Source organism: Paramisgurnus dabryanus, chromosome 1, assembly GCF_030506205.2.
Source record: "Paramisgurnus dabryanus chromosome 1, PD_genome_1.1, whole genome shotgun sequence".
Taxonomy (NCBI): Eukaryota; Metazoa; Chordata; class Actinopteri; order Cypriniformes; family Cobitidae; genus Paramisgurnus; species Paramisgurnus dabryanus.
Genome location: NC_133337.1, coordinates 19,474,480 through 19,498,709, shown reverse-complemented (window position 1 = coordinate 19,498,709; position 24,230 = coordinate 19,474,480). Strand labels below are relative to the sequence as shown.

The window sequence follows — 24,230 nt, the reverse complement described above, 5'->3', positions numbered from 1 at the left end:
CGTTGCATGCATGCACACCTGGACGCGCAATATTTGACACAAAGTTGCATTTGTTCAGTCGCATTTTGGGCAAAACGCACGATCCGCGTGGCGTCGAGTTGACAGCTGTCATTTTAATTACGTCAGACAGCTGTAGTGAAATGTGTAATGCTGCATGTTTTGTCATTTAAAATGACCCTATTTGTTTAAATTCACAAGCTTTGAATGGCTAAAACTTAATCCTAATCTAAATTTGCCAACGCTTTGTCATCCCAGATGTAATGTGTTGAATTGACGTGTTGATATGCAAGCATGGGAACACAGCAGGGCTTGTGGGCACCGAAAAGCACTGCAGATCATGGGTATGTGCTGCAACCAGCGATGCTTTTGCATGCAAGCCTCATTTTTCCTTCTCTTTCTTTTTCAGATTTACCCACAGGATGGGAAGAAGGATATACGTTTGAAGGCGCACGGTGCTTTATTAAGTGAGTTGGACGATGGCTGTCGGTGCAAAGAGATTTCTTTCTCCTGTGCTTGTTTGACAGCAGCAGTGATTTCGGCATGCCGCCCCCTCAGACACACACAAATGCACACACATGCCATAGCGTTTCCAGAAAAGCTTCCTCTCGCACGCCGAACACATACACTACTCCTTTCCCTCTCGTTTAAAAATACAAGAAAGTAATTACCGTTAGGGTGACGGATAGCTTGACAGGCGCGTGTGATTCAGAGCCGAGTTGGTTGAACAGGCTCAGCTTGTTGGTTTCCACTGCGTGAATCATATTAACCCCTATTTTCAGTGTACTGCATATTCGACTTGTTGTTTGGGAGTGTCTGGGTGAACACATCTGTTTGCCCAGCTTTGGTTTGTTGGAGTGAAAAGTCTTTTTGCTGGAGTTAATTGAAATGCAAATCGTATGGAGAATTTGGGGGTTTTGTACTGTTATTTGGACCAGCATTGGCTTCGGGTATAAAATGTCTAGTATTTTAAAATGGTTTTTAATTTTCACATATCTATTGGCTTACAGGGTTAGTTCACCCAAAAATTAATACTCTGTTGTGGTTTATTTATTCAATGTTGCGTGTGGTATCTTTATGTGGAACTCAAAAGGGGAAATTAAAGTAAATGTTGACTGAAGCCCCGGGTATAGTCTGTTTTTTGTACGCGCAGGGTCAAACGCATAGCCTTTTCAAAGTGTAGTTTATTTGACGCATGCGAATTGAGACAAAATGCAATGCATTCTCGGGCTACATAATACATTTTCATGTAGGCCCATGCGCGACCTATCCGTACAATGTGAGTGGGGATTCAAAAATCCGGCGTGAACTCTTCTAATGACGAAAGTGGCATCACTGTACGCTGACCCCCGTGTACACGTAAAAATGGACTAGACTTTGTATACCCTAACAATTTGCTTAACATTTAGTTTTGTGTTCCATGGTGGAATGGAAGATATACAAGTTTAAATCTAATGGGTCATACAAGGTGAGTACATGATGACAGAAGTGTTATATTTGGGTGAACTTTTTCTCTTTAATGTTGACTCCACAGTTTCTTCATCATTTACATGAAATTTGTTTGATTGACTGCATTTCTCATGTGAAGGTGTGAACATCACAGTATCACACAATATTGTACTTTGGATAAATTCATGGTTGTATTTCACGGAAGCAAGTCATCAAATTTTAAAACAAAGCAGGTTTTCTTATTGTTTTTATGTTTGGTGACTTCGAGGCAGTCTGTGGTATCAAATCAACTGAAGTCTAATGAATAGATGTGTGGCTATGAGAAAACCGACACTGGTATTTGAAGAGATTTGGATAAACCCGCTGTGCTTTTAAAGTGTCCAGAAGGAGAAATTATTATAAGGTGTGTAGGCCAATCCAAATTTCAGGACGAGGTTTGCAGAAAGCCTGTCGCCAGTTAAAAGGTTTGACTTGATATTTACGATGTCCTAGCAAGCGAAATGTTTTATGACCCTTCCTCGCTGCCTAAAGTCTGTGTTTAGCAAGAATATTGACAAGTGCACTGAAAAGTCTGTGTTTATTCTGCTTTATATCAGTTAAATCGCCTTCTATTGTGTTTAAGGCATGATCGTACGCCTATGGTTGTTTCACAATTTTTGTTCCCAGCCCAGTTCAGGGCTGAACTTCATGGTTTTGGACTGACCACTGAGACCTTCAAGTGTTTGAGTTAAAACTCGTCTCATCACGTCACGATTGACAGCCCAACTCTTTGAGTGCCTCCCACTTCATCCTCAACCACAGATTGGGAAGGCAAACCTAAGGCCCGTGGATCAGCACTGAGGCGTGTGGACCTTGCATCACTGCCCGCTTTACTCAGATGAACGCGCTTGGGATACGCCAGCCCATCTCCCGATGCCCTCCAGTGATCTAACGCAAGTTTTGGTGTCGGACAAATCCAAGTACTGGGTTATCTGCATCATTTTTTGCTTGAATGGTCACTCATTCATCTCTCTTTGGATTACCGTACTGTGCTTGCCCACCGTGAACAAAGATTCCCCGGACTGTTTTACTGCTGCACTGTTGATACCTGGAGGCCCCGAGCCCAATTTCATCTCTGATTGCGGATTAAACCTGAACATTCAAGACCAGCCCGAATTATTCATTTCAGATGTAAATGCCAATGTGAGGAATTGATCAGCCTGAACATACAGTGACCAATGGCATTGGGGGAAGTGGTCTAGCTCATTTTACCGCAGCGGCAGATGGCGGAGAGCTCGAGATTAAGACTGATATGGGGTCATTTATTACACTGGCACCAAATCTCAAAGGGTCTTGCTCAGAAAGGCCAACACTCAGAAGAAGTAAGTGACTGGTGGCGTTTGATCCACAGGCCCGTTGTTCAAAATAACTTCATGTGTGCGTCCATAACGCTGCATTATACGGGGATGTTTTCTCTCTGTCATCGAGGAATAGCAAGAGGAAGCTGAAACGCAGGCAGTGTTGTAGCCGCTGTGCAGCTCGGTTGCGACACTTAAGGTCTCAGATGGTGCAACAGTGGAATTTCTGTGGGTTTGGTTCAAGAATATTTTTTATATTCAGTGTGGAATAAAGAGAATTCAGCAAATATTTTACTAAATACTTGTAAGATTTTGAAATAGTACAGATTATTTTGAATGTTTTATTTGTCACGTTTATAAATTCAATTAAATCTTATTTTGGCAGTGCTTTTCATAACGTGAATTGTGCTTTACAGAAAACATTGCGTAATTTTACTGTAATATAATGTATTGTGTAATCTAGTTTGGTCTTAACATGCAGTTTATTGTTTAAAATCAGTTTATCTTTTTCTGAAGAACCCCATCGTTGTGATTTAACGCTGTGATTTTTAACTATTGCGTAAACGGTTAAAACAAAGAAACGAACAGTGGAGTTAAATGTGACCCTGTCTGTGAAATCCAGGTTAAGGTCTCATCATCTAAAACCACATTAACACAGCACTTTTCACCCAGAAAGTTTTGTAAAATTGGCACAAACACATCCCGTAAATGTTCTGGGATCGCTCCCATAAAGAGGACCTAGTAACATTGCCGTAACATTCACGGAAAGCATTCTGTGTGAACAAGAGGCAGAAACTATGCCGTAAGGGGGGGTGCCGTAGTGAGGACATGCGTGTCATCGCAACCAGAAGTATCACATGCTCCTTATGATCTATAAACTAACATGCATGCGCGTGGTTTCTCGATAGAGAAATCACGGATAATTGGCAAACTTCAGATGCTGTGGAAAAAAATACGTCTTAACGGTATGTGTGTGAGTGGAGGCACAGATTGTGGAAAATCATTGGCTGTGTGAATGAACCAAAAATCAAACGATCCCGGACAAATCCCAGACTAATTTTCTGTGGATTTTCCGTAATCTCTATGTGAAAATGGCTTAATAATGAGATTAGGAGCATTAAGGTTTGATTTTACATCGATTTCTGATCTTTACTCGGTCAATATTAAAGATATCAAGATTATATTTTCACAGAATGTTCTTTACAGTTATGTAGAATGAAAATGGTTAATCACAAAAAACAAAAAAGATTTCACAGACTGAATCACAAATGTTTGACCTGTGTGCAGAAAGTAAACTTCCTCCAATCTTTGCAACAGTTTAAAAGCCGTTGCATGACAAGAAGATCTCCTCTGTTTTGGCTTTGCTTGGCAGCTGTTGTAGCATCTTGGGAATGTTGCAAAATAAACAGCCCGTGAAACCGCTCATGTTGGTCATTAGTTTCCGTCTCCGATTGGGCGGCACTGCAGAGGCGGGTCGTGTGTTTTTCTTCCCTTGTCTTATTCGTCCCTTGTGTTGCATATTAAGGGGGAATGCAGTAAAATAAACCCACTCAAGTCATGATTTCACCAAGTATTAGATGCACTGTGTGCTTTTCTGTGCAGATTGCCACTGTATGGACTAACCTTTTACCAGTTGTTATTTAAGTGCACTGGTTTTAGAGATGCAATCTCAGGCTGTTTTCATTTCTGGGGCAGTTCAGACTGGAATGGAGAATGAATGCAGCGATGTGGCCGGATTTGAAAAGAGGAGAAAGTTGCAAAGGTCACATCACGGTGTGACGCGCTCTTTCTGATAGTTCGCTTGATTTTCCAGCTTCACGTCTTCACGCTGTGCTGATGGTTTTGGTGTGCGTTTGCATGAGTGTAGATGTTAGGAATTGGTTTGGGATGGTCAACTAGTCGATTAGTGAAGTTGTTTTTTATATTGGTAATGTTTTTTCAGCAGTGATATGCTGTAAATTGGTGTAATTTCAAGCATGCATCTTCACAGAGAAGTTTTCAGCGTGCAGACAGTCTATAGAAAAACATCCGTGATAAAGCCCTGCTACTTCAGTCATGAAATCACGGCTTTTATAACAATAACCTTACTGTTACTGTAAACAATAAACAAATACCGTCAGGCTTCAGATCGCCTACGGTAAGCAATAGCCCTGTTATTGTGCATGAGCATTATGCTTATTTATTTCAAGGGTACATTTAGGGCTGCATGATATTTCAGAAAAATGCAATGCGTGATGACTCAGTATATACATGCAATATGATAATGCTTTGTATATATCAAATGAAGTAACATACTGTTCACTTTTTCTTTGGGAAATGAAAGCATCACTCCCTTTGTCTCTCCAGTCTCTCTGCATCAACCTAAAACTTGGACTATATGTTGGTAAAATCATTGTCATTGCAAATCATTTTGATATATTGCACCATTCGCATACGTTCACTGGGATGTATAACAAAGTGAAAAGCCTGAGTGCATGTATGGATGTGTGTGTATATATCCGTTTAAACAAATTAATTTACAGGTGTTTTACCTTCGCATTTGTTAAAACACTGCTGTGTAAAATGTCTGCGATTGTCCCCACATATTTACATTGAGCTGATTTCCACAGCATTAGTCATGTGAGACGTGGTTTTAGGACAGTTAAGTGGGTCGACGGATGGGTGGAGTGGGTCCACACTGATGAAAAGCTTCCTAATGCTTCCTGTGACTGTTGAATTATTCCCTCCCCGTCTCTCTCTCTCTCTCTCTCTCTCTCTCTCTCTCTCTCTCTCTCTCTGTCTCTCTCTCTCTGTCTCTCTGTCTCTCTGTCTCTCTGTCTCTCTCTGTCTCTCTGTCTCTCTCTGTCTCTCTCTCTCTCTCTGTCTCTCTCTGTCTCTCTCTGTCTCTCTGTCTCTCTCTCTCTCTCTCTCTCTCTCTCTCTGTCTCCTGCTCGCTCGCTCACTTGTCTGACAGCCATAGGCCGAGGAGAAAGGGTGCGAAAAGGCAGATGACCACCTCACCCATCCATTATTTTGACACACAAGCTGGTTTTCGACAACTCTTTTCTCTTCGTGCGAATCGAGTAGAAAACAGGAAACGGCATCAAAGTACTTGTTGTTTTATGATCATGTAAAAACACAAAGTCATTTTAGGTGTTTCAAACCACACGCCCTTGCTTTATAACACCACTCTGTAATTGACAATTTTTCCCAACCACATTTATTAGACATAACCGAAATGCGTAAAAAACATCTTATGAGCCTTTGAAAGACGTTGATTTGGGCTTACTGTGGATTTGAAACAAAACCACTGTTGGATATCACATTCAGTTTAATGACAGCATTGGCTCAGATGTCTGTGGGAGGAGCTCAGCTGTTAGACATTTAATATTGGGTTTGTGTGATTTGTGTGAGTGGGCAACTAAATGAACGGTTAGATGGCAGCTTGGGAGATGACGGATAGTTTGTTAATGCATAGTCAGCATGCAGATGCTCTCTGCAGACATCACAGAGATGTCTGCTGATGTTTTCTTGTGTTAGCAGCTTATATTTACCTGGGTAAAAGCTTAGTAAAGACTCAGGATAAGGGTCTCTTTTTATTTAGGTAACGAACCGGGCCAAACGTTCGTTGAGATTATAACAGGTCGTCAGCGGAGACGCTACTTTTCTTATCCTCATTAGGCACCAGAGATCTCACAAACCCATAGCGATGAGTCTCAGAGTTGTCTCATGCGCCCAGCGTTATCGTTTTGCCGGTGGCGACTGCCATCTTTTTCTTTGTTGAAGCACCTTGAGCGTTAAGGCTTCATGGTTTGATGAACTGTAGATGTGGAGGATTGAGCCCAGCGTTTGCTCGCTGTATGCGGTCTGTCCTGCAGCAGTGTTTCATCTCTTCTGTGATTCCCGCCGTGCGGCTCGAACACCGAAACTTAGTTTTTCCCCATGCAGGTAACAACAGGAGGCCCTTGAGCTTATAGATTTACTTCTCTGCCTGTTATGACCACTGCGTCATTTTTTTGGGTGGTGGTAGTTCCTCTCTTTCCTCAGTTAGGCCAATTATTAATTTGATATTATGCTTACCGCCACTCCTTGTCTCATGTTTGCTTAAGGTTTTTTCGATGGCATTGCTGCCAGACCAGATCAGATTACCTCAATAAGCAAATACACATCAAACAACTGCTGCTTTTTATCAAACCAAACCCTCGTGAATGAAAGTTTTGTATGTTGGTTGAGTAAATACAAAGGTTGTATTTATTTTATTCAACTCTTGAGTTTGCCGTGAGTTTGTCGATTTCTTTTCGGCTGTAGAGTCTGCTTTAGATGTTGGTTAAATTAGTTGGTCACAAGTGTCTAGACTGTTATGTAAGGGTTGTATAGTTAAAATGACATTTAATAAGGCAGAGCCGACACTTCTATACAATGCAATGGCAGAAATGCCTTACTAGTGATCTCTCCTTGTTTGTCTCTTTAAAATATTGTCAGTGAATTGTTGTGTACTTTAATATAATTGTCTGTTAAGTTTGTGTTCATGTGTGTGTCTGGGTTATAATATAAGGTTAGCGCAGATGCAGTTTAAGCAGAGAATCTCTGGTGATGGAGGCCTGCAGGCCACGTTTGGGTTTTGGGAGATGAGACCTTTCACATCTTGTCTCTTCACTGAGCCATTCTGTCATGACTTTCTCATTTTGTTGTCATTGTGCTGTGATAAGGGTGCTTTCACACCTGCTGCTGGTTCAGATGTGATGTCTGATGCTTTATCTTTGAGCAGCGACTGAGAAGAATTTAAAACAGCTACTCTTATACTCAAGCAATTCAGGATTTCAATTTGTTACTTCTAAATTAAAACTAGAGCAAACTATTTTACATTATTAATAATTTTCGGGCACTGTGTAATATCATTGCGCCTTCTGCAGCCATGTTATGGCAACTAAGTCCTTGATTATTACGCCAGAATGAGAGTATGGTTCCTAGCCGTATCTTCCTAGAAAATCACAACTTTTAATTCTCTGTTGGTCTTAGTACACAATGTAACTGCAGAAGTGTCAAGTTTTAAATAGGAAAAATATTGAAACTCTGGTTATTTTTTAGCGTGATGCTAATGGTCCAATCAGATTCAATGGATTATGCTAAGCTATGCTAAAAGTGGTGCCAGACCCGGAGATCAGCTTAATGGATTCCAAAACGGTAAAAATCAAATCAACTTTAGGGGAGCTGGAAAATGAGCATATTTTCAAAAAAAAAGTGGAGTGTCCCTTTAACAAGACATATTAGTAATGATATTCATTTTTGATATATTTACTGTAGGAAATGTACCAAATATCTTCATGGAACTCAATCTTTACTAGTGGTTTTTGGCTTTAAAAAAATGGATCTGAAAATGTCTAATAAAATAACACCTAAAAACATAGACAAGTGTCTATGAAAAATGCTTTTTTTTTAGGAAACCAGAGTTTGGTCAAAAAAGAGAAACCCAACCATTTGATTAAATTAACCTAGAAAATGTGTATATTTGACCCATCAATTGGCTCGCATATGATTTGCGGATTTATACGCAAATTTAAATAGGGAACGTTTATAATTTGTAAGGGTTTCAAAGGTTTGCAAATGTTAACATTTCAAGTGATTTTAAACCGTTTAACTGCAAAAAGGCGCTAAAGTGAGCAGTTTACTTTACGCACAAACGCACGTGCGGTTGAATGTGTCTGGTCCAGCTCGAGTCATATGTATCATCCTTCAAAGATCAGAACTGTGATGTGTAAACTTCAGAGAGTTGCGCTACTCTCTCTCATACTGTAGTGTATTAAAATGCATTTGGCTAACAGAGCAATAAAAACAACATAACGTTTTTATGTGGGAGAATGTTTATGCTGCGCCGTTTGTAATTTGCCCTGTGTCTGTGTGTGTGCACTACTGAGTCCACTTAAACGCGTGCACACACACAGACACAGGGCAAATTACAAACGGAGAGAGAGATCCAGTCTGTGCATATTTGGTCTTAGAGGCAGTAAGCTCAATTGACCTACTTAAGTCGGTCTCATTAATGTTAATCAAACAACTTATGACAAAGAGAAAATCACTTCTGAAGCTTTAAAAAATAATAATTAATTTATAATATAATAATTAAATTAATACCACAAATGCAGTGTTATTATTCAATTGATTTCTGTACCTAATGATTTTAGACCTTACATAATGTGCAACTTTGTTCTTTTTTATAAATGTTTGTAATTTCTTGATTTGTTATTAGATTTTTCCCATACTTTTTTTTTTGCTGATCCGAAAAATGATCCGATCCGTGCCTCAAAAACCATAATTTGATCTGAACCGTGAGTTTTGTGATCTGTTGCACCCCTAAAATATAAGTTAAATTACAACCTAGCTGGTTGTGTTCGTTCTTTTTTGACCCAACGCTGAGTTGAAAGTAACCCAGCTTTTAGTGCCTGTATAATGTTTTTTTTACTGTTTATATGTGCATTTAATATTACCAAAACATTTAATGTTTATTTACAAAATATTTAATGACATGGCATTAACAATATGTGAGTAAAATCTCTATAAAATATATAATTAATATATTTTTAGATATTATAAAAAAATTTATACATTTAGTTTGCTGTCTAACATCTGTAGTCATATAATCCCACAATATTATGAACAGTCCTTCTGGTTTCTCCTTGCTTTCCAAACAGAATTTTTACCACATATTTATGTCTTATGGCATTTTATTATTAATTTGTAAATAAACCTCTAGAAGTGTACAGTGCATAAGACATCCAATTACATCATTTAATTGTGTAGCGGTTCATCACCCAGAGGCTTTATTTGGTCTAACAGGCTCGATTTACAGTCCAGATGAGGAGTTAAGCATTCAGAGGTTATCCATATGACTCTTTCTCTTTAACCGTTTCTAACAGGAAGGTGTGAAAAGGTCGAACCCGACCAACAGCAACATCATTAATCTAATTGACTTCCAAAAGCTTTATTAATTTGCGCCTGATGGTTTTAATTTTCTTTTCGAGCCGAAGCCAAACAAATGTATCGCATTAATCCTCGTCCCCGGTTGTATCGTCAGCGGTCTCTCGAGATTGAACCGGAGAGAAGAAGCTGACCTTGGGTGACCTGACTGTAGATTCAGTCGATGGTCCCGCTGCTGAGACCAACAGTATGCATTTTACTCTGTTTGCTTGATCAGAAATGAGCACAGAGGTGCAAGAAAGTGCTGCAATATAACAAAAAATCTGGTTGGTCAGGTAAACATTTTTCTCTGTGTTAAACCAGTTTCCTTTAGTTTTCATCGAGCGTGTCCTCACAAGAATGCCTTTGTTGCAGTAACTTGAAGCAAATACTGTATGAAGACATGTCATACAGTTCATTATTGTAAAAGTATGACCAACGTAGGGTTGTGCCGATAGATGATACTATCGTGTATTGACCTTCAACAGACATATGGCCGATAGCAGGCTTTTATGACGATAGTTATTATTATTATTATTATTATCATCATAGTATCACATTAACATGGGCATTGCGTGCTTTTCTTTGCATGAAAGGGTTTGTGGGCTTCACTTTCCTTGTAAAGTGCACCTGTTAGTTTACCTTCAAATATACTGTAGCGTGTCACACCGGTCACAAAATGCAAGAAATAACTTTTGGTGTCAGTAATGTCAAAGCTGACTCGATGTTTTGTTTTTAAATGAACAAAAATTTAAATTATGTATTTGTTATGTAATCATATTTCTAAAACTTTTTAAGTCTTCTGTCTTCCACAGTTGAGTAAAAGAGTAAATACTGACAGGATTTTCATTTGTGAAACCCGGTGAACCATAAAACATCTTCATCACTCTTTTCTGTTTTCTGTTCTCTGGTTTTGTGCGTGTCTTACATGTGAATTCTGAGTGCTTTAAGTGATCCTTTTCGAAACAGCTGTCTCACTTGGGTTGTGGTCTGGCGTAATTTACTGCCACTCCCAAGATAAGTCTGATCCAAGAAGTGGTGCACGCTGAATCGTAATAATGCGTTTCCTGTCCTAAAGTGAAGAGCAGGGGCTCCCACGATAAGCGCTGATGTTTTTGAACAATATTTATTCATGTCGCATTTATTTTCGGCACTTCTTTCATGTAGCCGTCGTAATGGCTGCCAGCTGCCTCTTTAAAGGAAGAAAATTTAATATTAACTTCCCTTCACAATGAACACTAAAACCCTGTTTCTGAACACCAGCCATGGATCTGTAGAGAGCAATACATGTAATCAAGTGATACAAACAGTGGATGTGATATCGGCAGACATTGACCGCGTTTACATGCACCCTAATAATGCGATTATAATGGGATTTTGTCAATACTGCGATTATACTTTACCTCATGTAAACGCAATAATTCGATAAAAATAATGCGATTAAGCTCATAATCGCAATAAGTAAAGTCGCATTAAAAGAGGTGGCGTACGCCGTTTATAATCGCAGTATGCGTCCATGTAAACGCTTTAATCGCATTTATACCGCACTAATTAAGTGCACGTGTGTTTTAGTCACGCACCTTAAGCACAAATTCGTTTTAATCTTGACATTAGGAAGTTTTACATGAACTCTGCCAACACGACTCGCTGTCAGCAGTCTGCCTTCATTCAGAAACAGCTCAAATAACACGACAGCAGTGTATAAAACCTTTAAATGACATTATAACGATAATTATAATGATAAATATATTAGTGACCACATCATAATGATAACTTCATGCTAATTCGATAAAACGAGCGCGGCATTACCTAATATTGGATATTTCTTGTAATAAAAACTTTTTTTGCAATTGTTTACATGTCACTGAATATGTACATATGCTGTTCTTGTTGCATTTACACAGCGGGAAACCAGCAGATGTCCTCAACTGAATGAATGTAGTAGTTTGTGTAATAATATCATACCTTTTGGCGTAGTCAGTGTGGTAGAAAAATTTCACAGCATCAGCGCTGGATACCTGAGGTAATTTTATGTTATAAACCTCAGCAATGAATGAGCTTTCTGCTGCATTTTAAGTGCGCGTGCACTTCAAGTTCAAATAGATTTGATTGGCTGTCAATGGTTTATCGTTCATCATGTGCCAAAATCGCTATCGTTATAGTTGTTGTGTGAGCTCTGCTATTATCTTTAATATAAAACGATTTTTAAAACTATATTTTTATATCATGTGAACGCCCTTTACAGGCACTGTCATATTTATATCTTCATCACGGCACCGGATAATGAAATACATCTATAACAACGTGTTTGTCATTTAATGTAAGTAAATTAAAACAGTGGACCATATATGCGAGTTCATCATTTGTGCTCTGCATTGAACTTTGTGTGAATAATCCGAAAATAAAAACTGCATGTAAACCGGAGTGAAGAGGTTAGCTCCAGTCATGTAAACATCTTACTGCGATTAAGACCTTACTCGCATTATTGGAAATAATCGCATTTTTGGTGTGCATGTAAACGTGGTCAATGATTTAAAAGACCCAATTGACAACCAACGTATCCTCTGCATGATTTTGAAGAAAAATGCTATGAGATAACTCGCTATATATGCAATATGATAATTAAGTTTGTAAAATCAAATTTAATCAGATTATTTACAAAAAAATAGTAAAATTATATTAGCGACATGCACGTTTCACATTCTGTCTGGGAAAAAGGAAGCGTCACTCTCTAATGGTACGTACACACCAAATGCAAACCATTACGTTTCTTGCTCTAGATTACTTGCGGTATTTAACTTTGTGTCATGCAAACTGTTTACTTGAGTTAAATGTTTTCAACTCGTACATAGAAGAGTTTTAGCCAAATAGTGCGTGCTTCACGTTGGCCCTCGTCTGCTTGCGCCTACTTGCGACTGCTCGCTATAATCTACTCGTGCACATTGTTGAATTCATGTTTAGTGTGTGTGTTCCATTAGTCTCGCCCATCTTTTTGCTATCTAAATCAACCTAAAACTTTGACTATACCTAACTTGATAAAGGGTTAAAATCATTCAGCTATTGAAAACCATTTTGATATGCACATATTTCAATAATTTCTGTATATCTTGCTGCCCTTATCCGCATCTCTTTCATTGCTAAAAACAAGGTTATTTTGTGTATTTGGTATAATACAATGTGTTTGTGTGTTTTTTGGTTAAAAAAAATTTTTTTCCACATACCTTACATTTTTGTAGCTCCCGATTTCACTTTCTTCCTGAAACGCACAGATCTGAAAAGCTCTGTGTCCCTGATTGGCCTGCTAATCTCTACGTTGTGATTGGTCTGAATACCTCTGACGTCGGCCGGAAATGTGATGCTCCTTACCATGTTTGAAAGATTCAGTTGCTAACAGTTAATTTACAGGCTGTGAGTCCAAAGCGGGAGGAAATATGATAATGTCGGTCTTGTCTACATCACCAATCCCAGGAAGTAAACTGTTGCATACAATCCCTGTGTTTGTTGTAGTCCAAGAAAAGAGATTTACGTTGGAGACGATAACTCGGTTCATCATTTACTTTGGGGTTTGTACCTTTTGCATATCATTAACATGTACTAATACACACCAAAGTTAATATAAAAACCTGAATCGGACAACAGGTGCTCTTTAAAACATTAGCATTCGCTTTGTGTACTTACTTTTATTTCCCAATGCATGAGACTTGTTGGTTCATTTACAGATGAAATTGACTTTGTCCTCTTTCGAGAAGCTCAACCAGGCCATGTGCACTGACCTGAGGTTTCTCATTACAGATTGGATGCCCTCCTGGTTTCCACGGGGACAGGAGGATCAGCTGTAGATCTGTAGAGCGATCACTGTGTTTTGCACTAGATTAATAAATCCCAAATGAGTCTGATCTCTCAGTCTTAGTCTCTTTAAAAACACTCTCGGTCCGTAGTCTGCATTTTTAGAGGGAACAGATTTAGTCAGATGGTTAAAATGTCTTTTAATCTATCTATCACACTAAGGTGAATTTAGACAGGTGACATAAATGTTAAGGTCATTGACTGTTGTGTCGAGCTGGTGATGTAATCCACCATGAACTTAAACATTTTAATCCTGATGCTCTCATTAACCCTCGAGTGATCTTACTCGGCGGGCAGATTTTATTTGACATCTGGATTGATAGACTCGTTTCTGCTCAGGGTATCGACAGCGAGGAATTGGCATGAAACTAATAAATGGCAATGGCAAATGAAATCCAGCTTTATGTACTTTTCCAGAGGACAGCAGATCTCTTTGGCAGATCTTGTTTATGACCTCACAGTGGAGTCATGCGATTCCCGCAGCAAACAGCTGATGCACATCAAATGCGTTTTGGCCGGCTTTAGCGTCGAACACTTCACTGCTCGTTCATCAGCTTCTGTTTTGGTTTTCAAAATAGCCCCCTCTTCTAGTAATTCCCACCACTTCCCGTTTGGCACGCGGGTGCTGTTGGGGTGTCAGTGTACTGTACTAATGGGACATTGGCTGAAGAAGCCAACTGGAGTGTTTTGTGGACTCTGACACATTCAGTTTATACAGGAGACCCATTAGCATTCAGTGGGTCTTTTTGCCGTGTAGTGTGATTCGGTCAGCCGTGTAAGAGTCATAAATTTCTCCAGCAGGCCAGTTCCTACTACAGTAGATGTTAGTAAAGTACTACAGTTTGCATCAAATCAGTCGCCCTACTTTATTTAATAGCATTATTTTTATTTATTTCTTTTTTGTGCTGAATATCAAATGGCTAAATGTGGTAAATGGGAATTTTTTGTGATGCTCTCAAAAACATTTTTGTCAAATCAACATATTTTTTAATGTTACTTTAACTTAAAAAATTAAGTTAAACAATTCCAAATTGATTTTAGAAGTTATGTCAATTTATCACAAGACAAAACTTAAAATAGTAGATTGAATTGACTAGCAATTAATTTTTTTTACAGTGCAGTGTATTTACCGCAGCCCAAACCCAGAGTTTTATGGGATTGTTTTCCCTTCAGCATGTGATGCCGTAGAGCCTCACTCAGAGCCAGAGCTATCATCGCATGCAATGCTTTGAATTCAAAATGCATGCAAATGTTGCCGTTCTCATCCAACAAATCCAGCCCCTGTTGTATATTTGAACGAAAACACACACTATTCACTCTGAGAGAGTAAAATTGTCCACTTTAGCTTGACGTTTTGATCTGCAGCCAGCAGTTGACAGACCGTCCGATCTATCGTCTTAAAGCATTTATTCTCTTTGCTGATAGGCTGATCGCAGGAAAGGTGTCGTCCCACTCCAGTAATTCCTCTAAGGCCTTAATATACTTTAGACATAGTAGAAGAACGAATTGACCTGATGTCATTTCGAACAAAATCAATCATTTTAAACAATTTCATAGCGGTCACAATTTAAGTTGCCCTTTCAATGACATTAGTTATATACAACAACTACACTGTTAGGAACAAATAGTTTAAAGTGCACCTATTTCATTGCTAATAAACAATGTTATTTTGTATATTTGGTGTAATACAATGTGTTCGCATGGTTTATGGTTAAAAAACTTTGAAAAGCTCTGTGTCCCTGATTGGCCAGCTAATCTGTACGTTGTGATTGGCCTGAATACCTTACAGGCTGTAAGTCCGAAGCGGGATGAATTATGATATTGTCGGTCTTGTCTACACCATAAATCCCAGGAAGAAACTGTTGACTACAATCCGTGTGTTTGTTGTAGTCCAAGAAAAGAGATTTACATTGGAGAAGATAACTCGCCCCTTTGTTCACTTTGGGATTTGTACCTTTTGCATATTGTTAACATGTACTAATACACACTTACACACCAAAGTTAATTTAAAAAACGTGAATCGGACAATAGGTGCTCTTTTAAAATGGTCCCCAGTTGTCAAAAAATACAGCTTAGAATGTAAATAGTTCATATTAGTACCTTAGAGGTGCATATTGGTACCAAATTTATACATAAAAGTACCAGGGGTAGATATTTTGACATTTTTTTTTTTCAAACGGTGTATGAATACTTTTGAGCATACAGATGCAGGTACAGCATCTGTACAAACACTCGCGACCTTTCATTCACCATTTATTAACCATTGTGATGAATGTCCATCATGTAGGTAAACAAAACACGGTTTCAAACTGTAATATGACTGATGTTGGAGGATACACACAAAGCAACTTTTTATATACTCAGTATAAACCCCGCCTCCAGAGACAAAGGAAACTTTAGATGTTTAAATGGAGTTTTAACTTTTTTCTGCCTTTAAAGTGAATTTCATTCATCTGCGTCTGAAGTATGGCAGAGCCTTAAGCCTGACAAATGTGGTCACTTTGCCATTAATCTCTTCTAGCAGATAATCCAGCATTTAATCCCATGTTTGTCTCACACGTGATGACCATTTACTAACCCACAGCTCTGGTTGACGGACACGACGAGTATTGCGACGCATTCGTAGGAGTTTTGCGTATGAATATGAAGCAGATGTGCTGGTAAGGTGGTCTGATAGATGGATGTGAGTTGAGAGAATAAATGTGGTTTGCATTCTGTACTCTCTTTAGGATGATCTTCTCTAGGGATTGTTCATTGATGGATGACGATCCACTGGTTTCTAATAAATGCATTTGTAATGTCGATTCTGGTATCTGTTATGATACACGCGTGATGTGCTGTAGCTAAAGGCCGAGATTCTAGACTAATGAAGTGCGAAGCGTCACGGGCGCTCTTTAAAACTTGAGTAATGAGGTTTGTTGAATGATTGTTTTAATCACGGTCTGGATGGCAGACGGTGGAGAAGATGTTTATAATAACATGTGATGTGATTTACAGTTCATTCACGGCCCTCTGTCTGTCTCGCCTTCCCAGGTTCCCATTTACCCTCGAAACATCTTTTTTGTTTGATTTAATTACGACTTGCAGGCTACATGAATTACTGTCAGACTGCGGTAGGAAAAACAAATAGGCAGAAGTCTGCGAGGTCTTCAGCTGTGATATGGGATTCGAGGTCATGTCAGTGCACGAAAAACTTACTGAAGTGATAAATGGCAGGAGGGTCTAACTTTGGCAAACTTTAATTCATATATATATATAGTGTGCTGGGTCAGGATGCAGTTCAATTCAAGCTGATATTAATCTTAAAATCTCAAATAAAACTGAGAAAAATGTATGCCGGCTTATGCTTAAATTCGATGCATGCCATGCAGAGCTGTGTGAAGTAAATCTAATGAATTTTATTCAGTAGTGTTAGATGTACAGCAGGTATTACTCACCTGCAGGATTTCCAGTGGTCTCTCAGATCTCACATCTTGCTAGAATTGCCCCCAAAACTCCACTTATACCCATAAGCCCTCTATCTTGTCAGGAAATGACTCATTTTTCCAGTGGCACAATGAAATGACCTCACGTCCAGCAGAGGACATCATCAAAGCACGTGTTTGAAAGCCCAGTAATGGCTCTGGCTTAAATATTTCAGCACACACAATCCGCCGGTATCATTAAAGCACATCAGACCTGCGCTCCTCTGGCCTCGGAGTAGCTGCGTCGCATATTAACACGGGGACTACAAAACACCATTTACCCTAAAAGATTTGCTGCAGAGGTCTGGTTTCAATGCGACCGTGCTGTGCCACAGAGCATAAAGGGGTCATGATTTAAATTACAGGGCTCAAAATTGCGACCATTTTGGGTGCATACACTCCTGAAATGTAATTGGCACGACCTCAAAATATATTAGGGAGCTTTTGTGTGAGTGCAAATTATTGTGTGGTCCTGTTTTAATTTCTTTACAAAATATTCACTTTCATACTGAAAAATCCAGCTAAGACCAACATAAGCTGGTGAGGTGGTTTTAGCTGGTCTCCCAGCTTGGTTTTAGCTGGTTTTGCTGGTGTAGCAGGCTGGTCTAGCTGTGTTTTGGTCACTTTTTAAGCTGGGTCTAGCTGGTCAGGCCGGAAGATCAGCTCACCCACCATCTTAACCAGCAACGGCCAGCTAAAATCAGCTATCAGCTTTCATAAAAGAAATTACAACAGGTTGGACCACAAAAATCATTTGCACTCGCACAAACGCTCCCTAATATTATAGGGACCAATGAAACTTTACACATGCTTACACATGTGCTTTGGACTACATCAAGACATGTTTCTCTGGCAGAAGGTTGTAAGGTGGAGTCTGTGAATGGTTATGGGTGGGCCGTAATTAATGTGACATCACATTGATAGGAGATCCCCAACAGCCTGTTTTGTGTGACTGTTGCGGTTTAAAGGAGATTACACAAAGAAGAATAGATGGATTTGTATAATAACATGATGTTTCTGCACACACACTTGCGACTCATTTATTGATATTATAAACACATTTAAAAGTGCATTTTTTTTATGGGGGCTTTAAATTTGGGAGGACCCCTATTAAAAATGTTAATTTCGAGCCATGAATTAGCATTTTTCTCTTCACCAGCAAATACTAAACTAGGAGAGAGAGAGAGAGAGAGAGACCACACTGGTGGCTTGTAAATGTGTGTTAATCTGATCTGAATCTGACTGTATGCGCTTATGTGATTAATTTTCAAAAGCAGTTTTACAGATACAGCTTTGAAGACCCACCATATGTGGCAGTGATTTAAAGGCAATTTGCATGATGTAATCCCGAGTTGTTTACATAAGGGCTCACATTTTTATTAGATTCGCAGCAATAGCGGCCACTCTATCCTATCGCAAAGCAAACAAAGTCTGGGTTTTTGCAGATGTTAGCGTGGTTATTGCAGTCATTCGTGGTCGAGAGATATCCTATCTGAATAAGCCGTATACACGCAGTGTAGTTTGTCATGTTTGCATTCCTTCATAACATCTCTTGTGAGGCGTTTGTTGAAATTGCGTGGTTGCTTTGTGCTTTGTTAGTCAGTATAATAAGAAACAGCTCATCTGTTTTTGTGTGTTCAAAGAGTCGCACAGGAAGACGGCCGAGTAAAATCTCAGTCAGTTCCTTTCTACCTTTGAGGCTTTGCTCTTTACACCACACTCAGTTCTTTTCCCCTATTAATAATTCACCTGCCAGCTTCTGTAATCATCTTGTAAAACTTCATACATTAAAATGTCCATGTTGCTCTTAAAAGTGTAATAGTATTTAATCATAGGACAACCGTATGTATTTGTAAAACAAGTGTAAGGTTTTAGTAGACTGGAACGCTGTAGCTTTGGATGTATTGCTTGAGTTGCAGTTTGGATGGATTTGTCTTTACAGTTGATGGTAGGGCTGCATGATATTGAAGAAAATCCGATAACTTGCTAAATAATACAATATGTGAAATGTGATACGATTAGAGGTGGGTGGTAGGGCTGTCACAATAATTAAATAATCATCTCATCGCGATTGTTTGACCTCATCGCAATGATTTCAGATCACCGCAATGATTGCACATCTCTCTAAAAAACATAAGGGGAGCTGCAGTGTCGGTATTAACGAGACCGTATGAGATGCCGCTCCTTAACTGACAGTGTAACGCGATACATTGCAAAGCCATTCAAATAAATGCTGCAAAACTTTGATAAGCAGTATGAACTGCCAGGTAAAACATACAATTCCAAAACAGCAATTCTGAATTTAGGGAAGTGGAGGATGCTATTCTTTAGGATCTGTAAGGAATGTGACCTTAGTAGGATTGGCTACTATTTAAGGCCTTTTATGGTATAGTCAGTTTATTTTGAATGCATTTTTCTTTTTTTTCAGACACTCAACTGTGTTTATTTCTTATGAAGAATTTTTAGTTTTTGAAAGATATATTCATTAAAAAAATATATTTTAATATGTTTAAATATGTGTTATCTGATTAATATTTACTGCCAATTTAACCTTGCAAAATATTTAATTTCAATTATCACACCAATGTCAACAATTTGTGAAAAATAATTTCATGAACAAACAAAATAATTTAATAGATTTGTCAAATTAATAAAAACAGACGGTTAATTGTCAAAGCAATAAAACAGTCAATTAATCATCACAATTTATTAGACCATTACTGTCAGCCAAATTTCATAACCATGACAGCCCTAGTGGGCAGTATGCCTAGAAATGTTGCAAAATGTTTTAAATTTGCAAAATAAAAATAAAATTATAACGAAGTATACACTGTGTAAAAACTGAAAATGTTATAACATGCATGTAGCATACAAAAAGCATCACTCTCTCCGTTTTGACAGTTTCTCTGCTATAGCAAAAACATTTACTGTACAATTTAAAGTATTAAGATCATTCAGTTGGCACAAACCATTGCGTTTTGCAAATTTCCAAATTGCAAGGGTTTTATTTTTACATGAAAGTTCACAGGTTTGTGTGTATTTTGTTGTTTGACAGCACATCCTGCGACGATCATCTTCTAATTCTCAGCTCAGGGCCGTCTTTGGCTAATGATGTTACGTAACGTGCTAAACCTATTTTGTGTGAGGTGATAAAAGCGGATCGAGTAGAGGATGAGCGGTGAACAGGAGCCGCTGGACGACGTGAGTTTGGTACCGGGCCAGAAACTTTGTCACTTGATGCTCTTTCACACGGTGAGAATTGAATCTGCTGGTGGCTGGAGTTCAGTCTGTTAAAGCTGTCAGCCCTGTGTTGGTAAAATGTTAAATACAAGACTGGCTGTCATTTGCAATGTTTTGCTGTGATGATAAAGAAATATAGCAGTTTTCATTGAATTATGTCAGTGATTGTGTGTAACTGGGGATTACTTTGGTAAAGTGCCCCCATTTTTACGCCTAGTGATGTCAGATTGAATTTTCTGGCTGTTTTGTTGCCATTGATATTGTCAAAAACATGAACCTTCTCTCTCAGTCTCTGGTTTATAATTGAGTTACTGTCATGCTTCAGTGTAACAAAATACTTTTTCTCATATGCATTCATGTAGTCTGATTCAAGTTTGTTTGATTGCACAGTTAGTTAAAGTTGTGTAGTTCTTGTTGTGTTTAGTTTAAACATGTTTGTTTTGTTGTTGTGCCAGGCGTTCAGAGCTGTTGTGTAAGTTTAGATGTCGTCATTGTTTGGCTAATATGTGTTTTTGTAGGCTCAACATTAGCGTGCCACCTAGCAGGAAAAGTTCATTACTCACTTCAAAGCCCTGGCAAGAGTTTGGACACCAGTCCCGGTTAACTGAATTCAGGCGAAATGAGAGGAAACGACATAATCAGCGCTAACAGTGACAAAAATAATTGTGAAATTTAAGGCAGAAATGGAGCAGAGATAAATTTAGCGCCGCTGTAAGTCACCTGACCGCACGACTCTAGGGAGCTTATTACAGAGAAAGCATAGCGCTTACAGCCGATCGACACTAGTATGAAAAAAACACAACTGGGCTTAAAGCGGTTCCCAGGTCATTGCATGTAATATATATAAGTCTGTATGAAAACAACTGGACATGTGAGTGCGGTGAGGTGTTCATTAGCTTTTTTGTTTTATCCTTCATATGAGCCTGTAGCATTGCATAGCAGAGCAAAGGTTATGGGTTCGCACATACTGATTAAATGTATTGCTTAAATGTCACTTTGGATAAAAGTAATGTAAACACAAAATGCATAAATGCAATTGGTTTGACCCATACTACAATACTATAGTAAAGATGGTACAGTCATGATTTAACTTTGAAGTCTTTGTCCTGCAGTACCTGAATGTCATTGCTGAGTACTCCCTTTGAATTCTTACACGCTGAGATTGGATAGTTTTTTATTTTTCTCACGTTCTCCCACACGCTGTCTGCCGCTGGTCCTCCAGGTCTTAGACAGCAGATCGAGTTGTGTGTCTTGGCTCTGAAACCTCTCGATTAATTCTGTACAGTATGTTGCTGGAGTATATCAGGACAATACAAGCAGCTCCTTTAGATTTATTTACTGAAGATTCCAGCAATTACCAATCAATCTCTCAAAATTGTACAAATGTAGATGTCTTTGATTCACTTTAAATCTGATGGAACTGGATAATGATGGACAGATTATGGGTTAGGAGTTATTAAGTGTTGGCATATAGAGAGCTGCTTGCTTAAATCATATAGACCATTTCAAAAGATGTAAACAACATTGGTCCAGAAGCACTTCCTGTTTCACTTTTTAACACTAGATAAATGTTGGGATAAAATACAACCAACAGAACATATAGAACTGAATCAAAAAGTCAAAGAAATACCTTAAAGATAATGATATATGTAAAATAAAATAAAAACAGTCACAAACTAAAACATGAAGTTTTTCTGGACAAGTGTTGTTTACATCTTTTGAAATGGTCTATATCAAGTATGTGATCATTACAGCCTATAAGCTAAACTACATAAAAGTATAGTTAAGGCTTCTTTAAATCGACTAAAATTGGAAAATATTTGTACATCTCCAAAAGGGAATCTAAAAGAGAGACTCTGCATCTCTCTTTCTCACTTGGGTCTGTCTGTGAATAAAAGTCTTACAAAAGCAGAATTTTGCCTGATTAAAGTGTGACTCAGTTTGCCTTTAAAACAGAGCTGATAAGAGCAAAACTATTTATGCCTTGTCATATAGCACTGAATGCACAGCCATGTGGTTGTAAAGCCTAAATGCTGTAATTTTTATAACACTCGCTCCAGAAGTCATAAACGGGCAACTATCATTATTAAACTTTGACTGATAATGACTGGTGTTGAGCAATTGAGCCGTCTGTTGTGTTGGCTGCGTTCCTGACAGTAAATGACACAGAGCAGGGAGTCTGGGCAGGAAATGACCTCATCCTGAGAAGAGAATAGCTCCGCCTCCCTGTCGATTATACACAGATGACTGACTCATTCATGTGAAACACAAGTCCTTTGTTTACTTAAACCTCCACCTCATTCACAAACGTCTTTAGCATTGTCTCATATCTCAAGTCCTGTTGTCATTTCCTCTATTGCTTCCTATGAATGCTAAAATATTGTGCTGTGAAGCCGTTCATTTACATTTAGGCTTTGGCAGACACTTTTATCCAAAGTGAATTACAACAGTGAGGAAAACAAAGCGATGCAACAACATGAGAAGTGCAATAAATGACTAAGTTTCTACAATTTTAGAGATGACTGCTGTTGAAAGAGGAGAAGAAAAATGAGAAGGGGAGGGTTTTTCTTGTGTATGTGACCTTAGACCACAAAACCAGTCATAAAGGTCGATTTTGTGAAATTGAGATTTGTACATCATCTGAGGGTTAAAAAAATAATTAAGCTTTCCACAGATGCATGGTGTATATAGGATAGGACAATATTTGGCCAAGATACAACTATTTGAAGTTCAGAAGGGTGCAGAAAAATCCAAATATTGAGAAAATCCTTTAAAGTTGTCCAAATAAACAACTGCATCCATAGTTTTGAAATATTTATGGTAGTAATTTTGATCCATACAGTGTATTTTTGGCTAGTGCGACTTAAGACTGGCTTTGAGATCCAGGGTTATGTAGAGTTTGGTTACAAAACGCAATAAATCAGTGACAAGATGAAAACCAATTTTTTTGTTACACACTCTCAAATAGCATCTTGATAACATAAAAAATTCAAATCCATAATTTGAATTTCAAAGGTTCATTATAAAAACGGATTATTTTTTCCACAAAATGCAATGTTTTTATTTCCAAAATGCAATGACTAGTGGTATACACTGATTAAAAAATAAACATTTATGGCATTAATGCTGCTGTCATCCTTGGGACATCATCGCTGAACTTTTTTTTTTAAAATATATATAGGCAGATAAATATTCATATTAATTTCACAATGAAAAACTCCCAGACCACGGACATCTTGTCTTTGCGCTAGACTAGCATACTCTTTTTAAGCCCGCAACATGTGTCATCTTTGTGCTATGTCACAGAAAGCACCAATCAAAACTCCACATGGTCAGCAATGAGCAAGGGAAGTGGTTCAACAAACCGAAATAATCCATCATTTATCGGCTTTCATTTATCGGCCTAATTTTGCTATCAGACCGATAATATTAAAAAAAAGGAGTATTTTACTTGAAGTTAGGGATGCACGATATATCGACAGACATATCGTTATTGAACGATATATCGTGCACCCCTAACTTCAAGTAAAATAATTGAACGTTTTTCATAAGATCCCCAGGGGTCAATGTGTTAGCATGACAGAAACTTGATGCTTTCATGTGAGAACACGATTTTGATGACTTTCGTTTCTTCCCCTCCGCAAGAAACCACCACAGGTTTATCAATGCCATCAAAATAACTATGTTGTTGTTGTTGTTGTTGTTGTTTGTTAATCACAAAGTATAAAGTAGATGAGGAAAACTAGGATTCTGTGTGTATTCAAAGCGCCTCCATTATTGTTTACAATGCGTGAAATGGTGTGCTGTGATTGGTTAAGCAGATTTATTGCATTCTGCAGAGAAGAAGTGGCGTTTGACACGGTTTGGAAAAAAGGGAGAAAAGAAGACAGAATAACACTGCGGATATCGGATTTTACGTAAAATGAAGAATAGATGTTTTAATACTGACCTGAAACGATACTGA

The 24,230-nt window shown here is 38.4% G+C and overlaps 1 protein-coding gene across 22 annotated transcripts in view; it reads left to right on the top strand.

Annotated features, from left to right (window-relative positions):
• plekha5 (pleckstrin homology domain containing, family A member 5) overlaps window positions 1-24,230 on the top strand; it is a 135,645-nt gene that overhangs the window by 477 nt on the left and 110,938 nt on the right. For all 22 annotated transcript variants that reach the window (XM_065273461.2, XM_065273442.2, XM_065273462.2 and 19 more), the window contains exon 3: window positions 407-464. In XM_065273461.2, the coding sequence (XP_065129533.1) occupies window positions 407-464 (58 nt within the window). The remainder of the gene's footprint in view (window positions 1-406; window positions 465-24,230) is intronic.